The sequence below is a fragment of the Camelina sativa genome, chromosome 14, assembly GCF_030686135.1.
Source record: "Camelina sativa cultivar CO46 ecotype springtype chromosome 14, ASM3068613v1".
In the NCBI taxonomy this organism is placed as follows: domain Eukaryota; kingdom Viridiplantae; phylum Streptophyta; class Magnoliopsida; order Brassicales; family Brassicaceae; genus Camelina; species Camelina sativa.
The window spans coordinates 20,455,243-20,469,133 of record NC_141893.1 but is presented as its reverse complement, the minus strand read 5'-3'; the positions used below and the strand labels follow the sequence as shown (position 1 = coordinate 20,469,133).

General features: G+C 42.9%; 1 protein-coding gene across 1 annotated transcript; it reads right to left on the bottom strand.

Annotated features, from left to right (window-relative positions):
• Positions 1 to 3,619: 3,619 nt before the first annotated feature.
• LOC147928453 (uncharacterized) lies at positions 3,620 to 12,656 on the bottom strand. The gene is made up of 6 exons (XM_087486154.1): positions 11,708 to 12,656; positions 9,303 to 10,603; positions 6,916 to 7,239; positions 6,324 to 6,663; positions 3,681 to 5,207; positions 3,620 to 3,624 (listed from the first exon to the last, which is right to left on the bottom strand). The coding sequence occupies exons 1-6, from the start codon at positions 12,654 to 12,656 to the stop codon at positions 3,620 to 3,622; spliced, it is 4,446 nt and encodes a 1,481-aa protein (XP_087342280.1).
• Between the last annotated feature and the right edge of the window lie 1,235 nt (positions 12,657 to 13,891).

The window sequence follows — 13,891 nt, the reverse complement described above, 5'->3', positions numbered from 1 at the left end:
ACTAATTATAAAAGTTCATATTGAATTTGGAGTGTTTAGACACCAGTTTTACCCATTTTGTCCTGAAAGAGGCTAAAACCGAGAAAACATTGATTCGAAGTAGTAAACAGCTATGTTACTCTTTATAGGGTCAAAATATGGAACAATCCAATGCATTTGACTAATTATAAGAGTTCAGGTTGAATTTGGAGTGTTTAGACACCACTTTTACCCATTTTGTCCCAAAACAGGCTAAAACCAAGAAAACATTGATTCGAAGCAGTAAACAGCTTTGTTACTGTTTCTAGGGTCAGAATATGTGACAATCCAATGCATTTGACTAATTTTATGAGTTCGTTATGAATTTGGAGTGTTTAGACAACACTTAAACCCATTTTATCCCAAAACAGGCTTAAACCAAGAAAACAGGCTAAAACCGAGAGAAAACATTGATTCGAAGAAGTACACAGTTATGTTACTCTTTCTAAGGTCAAAATATGTAACAATCCAATGGATTTGACTAATTATAAAGATTTGGGTTGAATTTGGAGTGTTTAGACACCACTTTTACAAATTTGTCCCGAAACAGGCTAAAACCAAGAAAACATTGATTCGAAGCAGTAAACAGCTTTGTTACTGTTTCTAGGGTTATAATCTGTGATAATCCAATGCATTTGACTAATTGTATGAGTTCGGGATGAATTTGGAGTGTTTAGACAACACTTAAACCCGTTTTATCCCAAAACAGACTTAAACCAAGAAAACAGGCTAAAACCGAGAGAAAACATTGATTCGAAGAAGTACACAGCTATATTACTCTTTCTAAGGTCAAAATATGTAACAATCCAATGCATTTGACTAATTATAAAGATTTGGGTTGAATTTGGAGTGTTTAGACACCACTTTTACCCATTTTGTCCCGAAACAGGCTAAAACCGAGAAAACATTGATTCGAAGCAGTAAACAGCTTTGTTACTGTTTCTAGGGTTAGAATCTGTGACAATCCAATGCATTTGACTAATTATAAGAGTTCAGGTTGAATTTGGAGTGTTTAGACACCACTTTTACCCATTTTGTCCCGAAACAGGCTCAAACCAAAAAAACATTGATTCGAATCAGTACACAGCTATGTTACTCTTTCTGTGGTCAAAATATGTAACAATCCAATGCATTTGACTAATTATAAGACTTTGGGTTGAATTTGGAGTGTTTAGACACCACTTTTACCCATTTTGTCCCGAAACAGGCTAAAACAGAGAAAACATTGATTCGAACCAGTGAACAGCTATGTTACTCTTTATAGGGTCAAACTATGTAACAATCCAATGCATTTGACTAATCATAAGAGTTCGGGTTAAATTTGGAGTGTTTCGACACCACTTTTACCCATTTTGTCCCAAAACAGGCTAAAACCAAGAAAACATTGATTCGAAGCAGTAAACAGCTTTGCTACTGTTTCTAGGGTTATAAGCTGTGATAATCCAATGCATTTGACGAATTGTATGAGTTCGGGATGAATTTGGAGTGTTTAGACAACACTTAAACCCGTTTTATCCCAAAACAAGCTTAATCCAAGAAAACAGGCTAAAACCCAGAGAAAACATTGATTCTAAGAAGTACACAGCTATGTTACTCTTTCTATGGTCAAAATATGTAACAATCCAATGCATTTGACTAATTTTAAAAATTTGGGTTGAATTTGGAGTGTTTAGACACCACTTTTACCCATTTTGTCCCGAAACAGGCTAAAACAGAGAAAACATTGATTCAAAGCAGTAAACAGCTTTGTTACTGTTTCTAGGGTCAGAATCAGTGACAATCCAATGAATTTGACTAATTGTAAGAGTTCGGGATGAATTTGGAGTGTTTAGACAACAATTAAACCCGTTTTATCCCAAAACAAGCTTAAATCGAGAAAACAGGCTAAAACTAAGAAAAAACATTGATTCGAAGCAGTAAACAGCTATGTCACTATTTCTAGGGTCAAAATATGAGACAATCCAATTCTTTTAACTAATTATAAAAGTTCGGATTGAATTTGGAGTGTTTAGACACCAGTTTTACCCATTTTGTCCCGAAAGAGGCTAAAACCGAGAAAACATTGATTCGAAGTAGTAAACAGCTATGTTACTCTTTATAGGGTCAAAATATGTAACAATCCAATGCATTTGACTAATTATAAGAGTTCAGGTTGAATTTGGAGTGTTTAGACACCACTTTTACCCATTTTGTCCCGAAACAGGCTAAAACCAAGAAAACATTGATTCGAAGCAGTAAACAGCTTTGTTACTGTTTCTAGGGTCAGAATCTGTGACAATCCAATGCATTTGACTAATTTTATGAGTTCGTTATGAATTTGGAGTGTTTAGACAACACTTAAACCCGTTTTATCCCAAAACAGGCTTAAACCAAGAAAACAGGCTAAAACCGAGAGAAAACATTGATTCGAAGAAGTTGTTAGAATTGCGGAAATACTAAGATAGAATTTAGAGAATAAGAAAAGAGAGAATAAAGGATAGAATGCTTAAATTAGAATAGTTTTTATGTTGTTACATGGCCTAATATATAGACACAAAGAGAACATAGCCGTTAGATACAAAAGGGAGGAGATTATCCACTTGCTTGGGCATGTCGTGATCATTCTTAATGGTGAAAGCGACATGCCATTCCCTTGTTTGAATCGCCAAGCTTCACCACCTGAGGACACACGTGATTCTCTATCCATGGGAGATATTTCATTCCTTCTAGGTCCTTCTCCCTCATGGGCTTCTTTCTTATAAGGCCATTGCAGCTCATCCCATTCTTATTTCCCTTACGGCCTAATGGCCTAACGATCTGGCCCGTATGGACGCTTGTACGGACGTTTGTACGGACGGCCTTATTATCAAGTCCTCGATCAATACTCCCCCTCAAGCTTAACCTGGTGAAGTGGTTAAGCTTGGAGTCTCGTAAGCCATCACCTCATTAAAAACCTCAAAGTAGAAAACCTCATGGGACAAAACTACCTTGGGGGAAAAAGAGTGTGATGGTCACGAGTAGGGGACTTGATCAAGGATGAGTCAAGTCAACCAGTCCAAGTTTGTTGTGAATGTGATCACAAACTTTGCGACTGGCTGCTTTGGTGAAGACATCAGCGAGTTGGTCCACGCTTGGTGTATGGTATGGTAGTGTAACGCCTTCTTCGATCTTCTCTCGAACCTTGTGGCAATCCAACTCGATGTGTTTAGTTCGTTCATGGAACACCGAGTTTGTGGCTATGTGAATCGCAGCTTCATTGTCATAGTGCATAGGAATTGGTGTTGATGACTTGATGCCTAGTTCTTCCAGTAGTGCCTTGAGCCATGTGAGCTCCGTGGTCAGCTTCCGCATTGCTCTATATTCGGACTCGGCACTAGACATCGATACCACCTTTTGTTTCTTGGTCTTCCAAGTCACTAGGTTGCCTCCTATGAAGGTGCAGTAACCTGTTGTAGACCGCCTATCTGTCCTATCACCCGCCCAATCTGCGTCACAATATCCTACAAGCTCGGTGTTGTCATTCTTCCCCATCCATATGCCTTGGCCTGGACTCTTCTTGAGATAGTGGAGGATTCTCTCCAAGATACTCCAGTGGTAGGTTGTTGGAGCTTTCATGTATTGGCTAACCTGATTCACAGCATAGCAGATATCAGGTCGAGTGAGTGTTAAATAGATCAACTTACCCACAAGACGGCGGTAGCGAGAGGGATCTTCATATGGAGGATCATTCCTCTCCCCCTTTCGTTCAACTTGGTAGCCATCAGGAAGTGGAGTGTCGACTGGTTTGGCTCCTAGCTTTCCTGTCTCACAAAGCAAATAAAGGGTGTACTTTCTTTGTGAAAGAAATAAGCCTTCCGGAGAACGGCACACTTCAATCCCAAGAAAGTACTTAATCTCACCAAGATCTTTGATATCAAAAACAGAGTTTAAGTGAGCTTTAATGTCTTTAATACCTTCCTGGTTTTCTCTTGAGATGATAATATCATCCACATAGACGAGTACAACCACTATACCTTTGTTGCTTTGAAGGCTAAAGAGAGAATGGTCCGAGTGGGACTTCTTGAAGCCGTATCCTATGAGTGTGGTGCTCAACTTGTGATACCATGCTCGCGGGGATTTTTTTAAACCGTATATAGCTTTCCTTAGTCTCAATACCTTCCCGGGAGCGATCATGTCTTCAAGACCCGGTGGTGGTGTCATGTAAACCTCTTCCTTTAATTCTCCTTGTAGGAAGGCGTTTTTGACATCCATCTGCCATAACTCCCAAGATAGGTTCGTAGCTAAGGATAAGACTACTCTCACCGTATGAAGCTTCGCCACCGGTGCAAACGTGTCTTTGTAGTCCTGGCCGTATATTTGTGTGAAGCCACGGGCCACTAACCTTGCCTTGTATCTCTCGATATCTCCATTGCTGAGATGTTTGATTGTGAAAACCCACTTTGAGCTCACTGCCTTTTTCCCTGATGGTAGGTCAGCTTCATCCCACGTGTGATTACGTATCATGGCGTCAACTTCATCGTCTACCGCTCCAAGCCATTCTTTGCTTTTTTTCGCCTCCTCATAGGTGTTTGGTATCGGTTGTGCGTCTAGTTTCCCAAGAAACACTTGATGATCAGTTGGTAGGTGCGCAAGAGAACAGACAGCTTGTATGGGATGCGCCATAGCTTGGTTGTTGTAGTAGACGCGTTTGTCCTTCCAAGTAGATGGATGTGACCGGACGCGTGTGCTTCGACGCGGCTGGGAGACCGGTTGTGGTTCTGGAGCTGGCTCAGTCGATATTGGTGCCCTAGACGCAGCAGCTTCCACCACAGGTTCATCTAGCCTACTGTTCTCCCCTTCCGGCTCCGGGGCCACAACATCAACCGGTATGTCGGACCGTTCGGGCAAGGGCTCCGATAGAGGCAATGACAGGCCGGTACGTGAGTCAGGTGTAGAATCCTGGGACAATTGAGACGGTTGAGTGGGGTTGACTCCAAGATGGTCGAGGAGGAACTTGAGACCCGCTGACTGATCCGTAGGCGTCGCCAAATCTCTCAAGCCGGCCCAATCCTTCTTGTCAAAGTAGCCTTGGTCTTCAAGAAACTTGACATCGCAAGAGACAAAGGTGCGGTTGTTGACCGGATCAAAACACTTGTAGCCTTTTTGAGTGATGGAGTAACCATGGAACATACACTTGGTGCTTTTTGCTTCCAGTTTGTTCCTTAGCTCACCTGGTACTAACACAAAATAGACACATCCAAACACTTTTAGGTGACTAAGTGATGGTTTAAATTGGTTTAGTACCTCAAACGGCGATTTATTGTCCAATATCTTCGTTGGAGTTCGGTTGATTAGATAGCAGGCTGTCAGTACTGCATCTCCCCAATATCTCCTTGGAACATTAGTATGGAACATCATCGATCTCGCAACTTCCATCAAGTGTCGGTTCTTTCTTTCGGCTACACCATTTTGTTGAGGAGTGTAGGGGCAACTTGTTTGATGGATAATGCCATGCTTTGCTAGGTGTTCTTTGAATCGTTTGCTTGTATACTCGCCTCCATTGTCTGTTCTAAATACTTTAACCTTAGCATTAAACTGATTAGTCACATAGTTTTGAAAGTTTATAAAAGCATCAATCACACGGTCCTTGGAGGGAAGTAAAGTTACCCAAGTATATTTTGATTTTTCATCTATGAATGTCACAAAATACTTGTTATTATCCCTAGAAACACATGGAGAGGTCCAAACATCCGAATGAACTAAGTCAAAGCATTTTTCATAACATGTAGTAGACTTAGAGAAAACAGTTTTACAATGTTTTCCAAGTATACAAGCCTCACAACTAGAGTGATCAAAAGAAACATTAGGAATCATTAATTCAAGAGCCCTAACATGAGGATGACCTAGCCTAGCATGCCACATTGCATTCAAAGAAATTCCAAGACAAGAACTAAAAGAAACAGATTTTGGTGAACTTGGTGAACAATCTTCAAGGATATAAAGGTCATCTTTGGTTCCACCTTCACCAATCAGTTTTCCAGTCTCAATATCCTGAAAGTAAACATCATTAGGCCCAAATATAGCATAGCAATTTAGATCATTGGTAGCTCTCTTAACCGACAGAAGATTTGAAGTAAACTTAGGCATATAAAACGCTTTAGACTCTTTGTTAAACAATTTTAAGTTTCCTATGCCTTGAATTGGTATTTTATCACCATTAGCAATAACAACATTTCCCTTAGTTGGTTCTATCTTATTTAGCAAATTCGAGTTACTAATCATATGGTGAGAGGCACCCGAATCTACTACTAGGGAGTTATTAAGCTTTAGGGTAGAAAATGTTTTACCACTTGACTCCTTGAGAGCCAAGGACTTGAAGAAGGCCTCCAAGTCGGATTTCCTCACATAGTCTCCAGAAGCCGCCTCTTCACCGTTCTTCGAGGAACTGCCGGTCTGGACTTGTTCGTCCTTGGTGTGAGTCACGTTGGCTCTCTGATCTTTGTGATGGTGACTTGGGCGTAAGTGAGGGTGTAGAAACCAACATTTCTCCTTAGTATGGTTCTTCCTCTTACAATGCTCACATCCTCCCTTTGGCTTTTGATCCTCTTGCTTGAAGACTCCTTTGTTGGCTGTGACTAACTCCCCTTTACCGCTAAACAAGCCGAGAGAGCCTTGTTCTTTTTGTATCTGTGCACACACATCATCAAGGCTTGGGAGCTTGTCTGACCTTAGGATGTGCTTTATGAGGTCGTTGAAGGTAGGGTTGAGGGTGAGAAGTAGGGCAAAGAATTTGTCTTGTTCCCTTCGCTCGTTGAGTATGGCCGGGTCCATGGTGTTGGGTTGGAGCATCTCAAACTCAGCCCAAAGTGACCTAAACTTCCCAAAGTGTTTGTTAAACTCCATATCCTCCTGGCTCAGGTCATTGATAGACTTCTTTACTTCAAAGACTCGGGTGAGGTTGGAGATATTGCCGAAAACATTCTTAAGTGTCTCCCATAATTCGCTAGCCGTCTCACAATACGAATAGGCTTCTAATATGGGAGCATCAAGAGAGTTTTGAAGTATGGAGAGGACAGTTTGGTCTTCTTGGAACCACTTAGCCTCTTCTTGAAGCTTGGCCTCTTCTTCATCTTCTTTGATGGTTTCTTTTCCATCGTTTTGAGGGACTTTCTTTGGAGCTTTTCCACCTTCGATGTGGCTCCAAAGTCCGCGGCCACACAGCGCGGTTTTCGTGGTTCTTGACCACAGGAGGTAGTTTCCTCCCTTCAGGACAGTAGAAAGAACGAGCGGTTTGGTGTTCTCAATGGTAGTAGGCTATTGACCGCCGGGTAAAGCTTTTGACCGGTGGGTAATATGAGAGAGAATAGAAAGCGAACAACAAGAATGGAGAATCAAGACTTAGAGATGTAGAGAATGGAGTTGGTTTTGTCAAGGAAAGAAACCAAGCTCTGATACCATGTTAGAATTGCGGAAATACTAAGATAGAATTTAGAGAATAAGAAAAGAGAGAATAAAGGATAGAATGCTTAAATTAGAATAGTTTTTATGTTGTTACATGGCCTAATATATAGACACAAAGAGAACATAGCCGTTAGATACAAAAGGGAGGAGATTATCCACTTGCTTGGGCATGTCGTGATCATTCTTAATGGTGAAAGCGACATGCCATTCCCTTGTTTGACTCGCCAAGCTTCACCACCCGAGGACACACGTGATTCTCTATCCATGGGAGATATTTCATTCCTTATAGGTCCTTCTCCCTCATGGGCTTCTTTCTGTTAGAATTAGCGAAAGACTTGAGAGTTTAGAAGAGTTGAGATAGAGAGATTAGGTGAACAAATAGAATAAGAAGAAGAAGAATCGGTTCCACTAGAATGGACATATACAATTGTTGTCTTACAACCTTTAAATAGACACTAGAAGTAGGGCAACCTTCCTAAGACAAGAATAGAAACAAGTGATAGTGACATTAGGAGAGAGGTGTATGCGACCAAGGTGATAGTGACCCATCCGTTGGCTTAAGAGAACATGTGACTTCTTCCTCTTCTCACTCCAACGGCTAGAATAGATGATTCTAGACCTCTTGTATGGGCCGAGCACACACACACTCCTCTTGTCTCGTTATTTTGGCCCATGTGACATTGAGTGTGGTACGGTGTCCGTACGGTACGGTCCTATGTCCGTACGGTCACTTTGTCCGTACGGTCACCTTGATCAATACTCCCCCTCAAGCTTAGCCAAATGCATTGGCTAAGCTTGGAACCCGTGAAGCAGCACCTCATTAAAAACCTTGACTTAGAAAACCTCATGGGACAAAACTAATTCAAGGGAAAAAGAGTGTGCTGTCCACGGATTAGAGAAGATGATCAAGGTCTTGTGATGTCTACAAGTCCTAGTTTGTTATGAATATAGTCACAAACCTTAGGACTCGCAGACTTGGTGAATATATCAGCCAATTGATCTTGACTCCGAGTATGACACGGTAATACCACACCTTCCTCAATCTTCTCCCGAACCTTGTGGCAATCGCTTTCAATGTGTTTAGTTCTCTCATGGAAAACAGAATTGGTGGCTATGTGGATTGCAGCCTCATTATCACAATGCATAGTGATCGGTTGCTTTGAGTCAATACCAAGATCCTTGAGCAGCCCCTTTAACCAAGTCAACTCGTTTGTTAGCTTCCGCATTGCTCGATACTCGGCCTCCGCGCTTGAACAAGATACCACCTTTTGCTTCTTAGACTTCCATGTGACTAGATTTCCACCAATGAAGGTACAATATCCAGTGGTTGACCTCCTATCCAAGGTATCTCCATTGTAGTCCGCATCACAGTAGCCCACTATCTCAGTGTTATCGTTCTTGCCCATCCAGATGCCTTGACCCGGACTCCCCTTGAGATAGCTGAGAATCCGCTCGACCATGCTCCATTGATACTTGGTTGGAGCTTGCATGTGTTGACTGACCTGGTTCACAGCATAACATATGTCAGGGCGCGTAATGGTAAGATATATCAACTTACCTACAAGCCGGCGGTAGCGTGTGACATCCGGGAACGGCTCATCCATGGGTGCCCGTGGTTGGCCTTCTTGTGCCCGAATGCTCTCCCCCTTTCGCTTGAGCTGGTAGTCCTCATCAAGTGGTGTAGGAGCCGGAGACGCGCCAAGCTTGCCCGTTTCAGCCAACAAATCAAGGGTATATTTGCGTTGAGAGAGGAAGAGCCCCTCCGGAGATCGACAGATTTCAATGCCAAGGAAGTATTTGAGTTCCCCTAGGTCCTTAATATCAAAGGCGGATTTGAGGTGCTGTTTGGTGTCCTCAATGCCAGCCTTATCGTCGCCAGTCACAATGATGTCGTCGACATAGATAAGCACCACCACAAGGCCAAGAGATGTTTGAAGTGTAAACAGAGTGTGATCGGCCTCCGATCGGCAAAAACCTTGAGTCTTGAGGGTAGAGCTCAGTTTGTGATACCAGGCACGCGGGGACTGTTTGAGGCCATAGATGGCCTTACGGAGCCTCAAGACTTTCCCGGGAGCGACCAGGTCTTCAAGGCCCGGAGGAGGCGTCATATAAACTTCTTCGTCTAATTCTCCTTGAAGAAACGCGTTCTTGACATCCATCTGCCATAAATCCCATGAGAGGTTGACGGCAATGGAAAGGACGACCCGAACCCTGTGGAGTTTGGCTACCGGTGCAAACGTCTCCGTGTAGTCAGCACCATACGTTTGGGTGAAGCCGCGTGCAACCAACCGGGCTTTGTGACGTTCAATGGCGCCGGTGCTTAGGAACTTGATGGTGAAAACCCATTTGGAGCTCACGGCCTTTTTGCCTTTGGGAAGGTCGGCTTCGTCCCACGTGTGGTTCCGGATCATGGCACCAGTTTCGTCATGGACAGCCTCTAACCATTCCTTGTGGTTCTTAGCCTCGTCATAGGTTTGAGGGACCCAGTGAGCATCAACTTGGCCAAAGAATGCTTGGTGATCTCTTGGGAGCAGCTCAAGTGAACAGACCGCCTGGATAGGATGGGCAACGGCTTGGCCGTTGTAATAGACGCGCTTATCTCTCCAAGTGGACGGATGAGATTTAACACGGTCACTCCTTCGTAGGACCGGTTGCATAGGCAGAACGACACCAGAGGATTCAATACTGCCTTCGTCCGTAGTGGCCCCATCCGAGTGACCTCCGGTACCGGCCAAGGGTGCTGCGGTAGGTGGCATGGGGGCAGGGTCACCATGGCCGCCGGCTACGGGTGGGCTTGGCTCAGGAATAGTGTGATCTGAGGGGAAGTCACCTTCAGGGACAGTATCATGAGCCTGCCTTCCTACTATGGATGGCGGACGAGGCGCGGACCGGATAGGACCTGTTGGCGGAGACAGTTGACCAAGATGATCGAGAAGAAACTTTAAGCTGGAGGCCCGGTCATTTGGTGAGTGTGAGAGGTCCTTAAGGCTGTCCCAATCCTTATTATCAAAGTAGCCAATATTCTCCATGAATCGAACATCTCTAGAGACATATAACCGGCTTGTGGTTGGGTCATAGCACTTGTACCCCTTTTGAGTCGTTGAATAACCGATGAACATACACTTTGTGCTTTTTGCATCCAGTTTGCTTCGCTGCTCTCCAGGCACTAACACAAAGCAAACACAACCAAAGACGCGTAAGTGATCAAGAGATGGTTTTAATTTGTTTAATACCTCAAATGGTGACAGATCATTTAGAACTTTGGTTGGTATCCGGTTGATCAAGTAACATGCGGTCATCACAGCATCCCCCCAATATCTCTTTGTAACATGTGAGTGGAACATCATTGATCGCGCAACTTCCATGAGGTGTCGGTTCTTCCTTTCGGCCACACCATTTTGTTGGGGTGTATAGGGACAACTAGTTTGTTGGAGAATACCATGCCTAGAGAGATGTTCTTTGAACTTGTGACTTGTGTATTCCCCACCATTATCCGACCTTAGTACCTTAATTTTAGCATTGAAGTGATTAGTAACATAATTTTGAAAATTAACAAAGGCATCAAACACCCTATCTTTAGATGGTAATAGTGTGACCCAAGTATATTTCGATTTTTCATCAATAAATGTCACAAAATACTTGTTATTATCCCTAGATAGGCATGGTGATGTCCATACATCCGAATGAACTAAATCAAAGCAATGTTCATAAATAGTAGTTGACTTTGGAAAAATAGACCTGCAATGTTTTCCAAGGATACAAGACTCACAACTTGAGTTATCAAAAGAAACACTAGGAAACATTAAACCAAGTGCACGAGAATGTGGATGACCTAGCCTAGCATGCCACACCATATTCGAATTAACAACAAAACAAGATTTAATAGATGTATCTAAGTTTGGTGAAGTTTTATCTAGGACATAGAGATCTCCACTCCCTTGTCCTTCTCCAAGAACTTTCCCAGTCTCAATATCCTGAAAATGAACACTATTAGGACCGAAGATAGCATAGCAATTCAAATCATTAGTGGCCCTCTTAACCGATAAAAGATTAGAAGTGAAGGTAGGCATAAAGAAAGCTTTTGAGTATTTATCAAACAATTTCAAGTCCCCTACTCCTTTCACAGGTATGTGTTCTCCATTAGCAATAATAACACTCCCTAAAACCGGTTTTATGTTGTTAATTAGACTAGGGTTACTGATCATGTGGTGAGAAGCACCCGAGTCAACAACAAGAGACCTACTTGGTTTAGAAGCAAGAAACGAGTTACCGGATTCTTTGAGTGAGGCAATGGAACGAATAAGGGCCTCTATATCAGACTTCCTCACCACCTCTCCATAGGACGCAGTCATGGCCGTTTCTTCTCCTTGCCTTGATGGCCCGGCCCCTTTTTCACCTACCGCTTCCTTGGAGAGATTTGCTTTGAACTTTGCTGGTTTAAGATGGGGGTGAAGTATCCAGCATTTGTCCTTCATGTGACCCTTCTTCTTGCAGTGGTCACACACCCACACCTTCCTTTCTTCCTGCTTGTACACGCCCTTATTTGCCGTGATTAGCTCCCCCTTACCACTAAATAGATCGAGTGAGCCTTGTTCCTTTTGAACTTGGGAACACACTTCTTCAAAGCTAGGAAGCTTGTCTCCTCTTAGAATATGCTTCATGAGGTCGTTAAAGGCTGGGTTGAGTGTGAGTAGGAGACCAAAGATCTTGTCTTGCTCTTTCCTCTCATTAAGAACCGTCGGATCTAGGGAACTTGGCCGTAAGGCCTCAAGCTCCGACCAAAGGGCCCTGAACTTACCAAGGTGCTTAGTAAACTCCAAGTCATCTTGGCTCAGACTGTTGATGGCTCTCTTAACTTCAAAGACTCGAGTCAAGTTAGAGACATTACCATACACGCTTTTAAGCGTTTCCCAAAGCTCCTTGGCCGTCTCGCAGTAGGAGTAGGCTTCAAGGATTGGCGTATCTAGGGAGTTCTGGAGAACAGACAGGACCACTTGGTCTTCTTGAAACCACTTGGCCTTTCTCTCGTTCTCTTCCTCTACTTCCCCTTCAGAAGCGCCTTCATCTTCTCCTTTGAGGTTTTGCTTTGAAACATAGTCGGTTGTGACATGACTCCAAAGGCCACGACCTCCAAGGGCGGTTCTTGTGATTCTTGTCCACAACAAGTAGTTTGTTCCCTTAAGAACAACCGGTGTAACAAGAGGTTTAGCATTTTCCATGGCTTGGATGCTATGGACCGTTGGATAAAGCGTTTACCTGGAGAATAAGAACGGTAAGGATGAGAGGTAGAGTAAGGCGAGTTAGAGAATAAGAGAATAGTGGAACTAGATTGTCAAGAACAACAACCTTGCTCTGATACCATGTTAGAATTAGCGAAAGACTTGAGAGTTTAGAAGAGTTGAGATAGAGAGATTAGGTGAACAAATAGAATAAGAAGAAGAAGAATCGGTTCCACTAGAATGGACATATACAATTGTTGTCTTACAACCTTTAAATAGACACTAGAAGTAGGGCAACCTTCCTAAGACAAGAATAGAAACAAGTGATAGTGACATTAGGAGAGAGGTGTATGCGACCAAGGTGATAGTGACCCATCTGTTGGCTTAAGAGAACATGTGACTTCTTCCTCTTCTCACTCCAACGGCTAGAATAGATGATTCTAGACCTCTTGTATGGGCCGAGCACACACACACTCCTCTTGTCTCGTTATTTTGGCCCATGTGACATTGAGTGTGGTACGGTGTCCGTACGGTACGGTCCTATGTCCGTAAGGTCACCTTGTCCGTACGGTCACCTTGATCAATACTTTCTTATAAGGCCATTGCAGCTCATCCCATTCTTATTTCCCTTACGGCCTAATGGCCTAACAATATGGCCCGTACGGACGCTTGTACGGACGTTTGTACGGACGTTCGTACGGACGGCCTTATTATCAAGTCCTCGATCAATAGAAGTACACAACTATGTTACTCATTCTGTGGTCAAAATATGTAACAATCCAATGCATTTGACTAATTATAAAGATTTGGGTTGAATTTGGAGTGTTTAGACACCACTTTTACCCATTTGTCCCGAAACAGGCTAAAACCAAGAAAACATTGATTCGAAGCAGTAAACAGCTTTGTTACTGTTTCTAGGGTTATAATCTGTGATAATCCAATGCATTTGACTAATTGTATGAGTTCGGGATGAATTTGGAGTGTTTAGACAACACTTAAACCCGTTTTATCCCAAAACAGGCTTAAACCAAGAAAACAGGCTAAAACCGAGAGAAAACATTGATTCGAAGAAGTACACAGCTATATTACTCTTTCTAAGGTCAAAATATGTAACAATCCAATGCATTTGACTAATTATAAAGATTTGGGTTGAATTTGGAGTGTTTAGACACCACTTTTACCCATTTTGTCCCGAAACAGGCTAAAACCGAGAAAACATTGATTCGAAGCAGTAA

Coding starts and splice junctions, on each gene's coding strand:
- LOC147928453 (XM_087486154.1), bottom strand. CDS start 12,656: ATGGAAAATGCTAAACCTCTTGTTACACCGGTTGTTCTTAAGGGAACA. Junction 10,604..11,707: donor TGCCTCACTCAAAGAATCCG/GTAACTCGTTTC, acceptor GCTTTGTGTTAG/TGCCTGGAGAGCAGCGAAGC. Junction 7,240..9,302: donor TTGTGACTGGCGACGATAAG/GCTGGCATTGAG, acceptor ACTGTCCTGAAG/GGAGGAAACTACCTCCTGTG.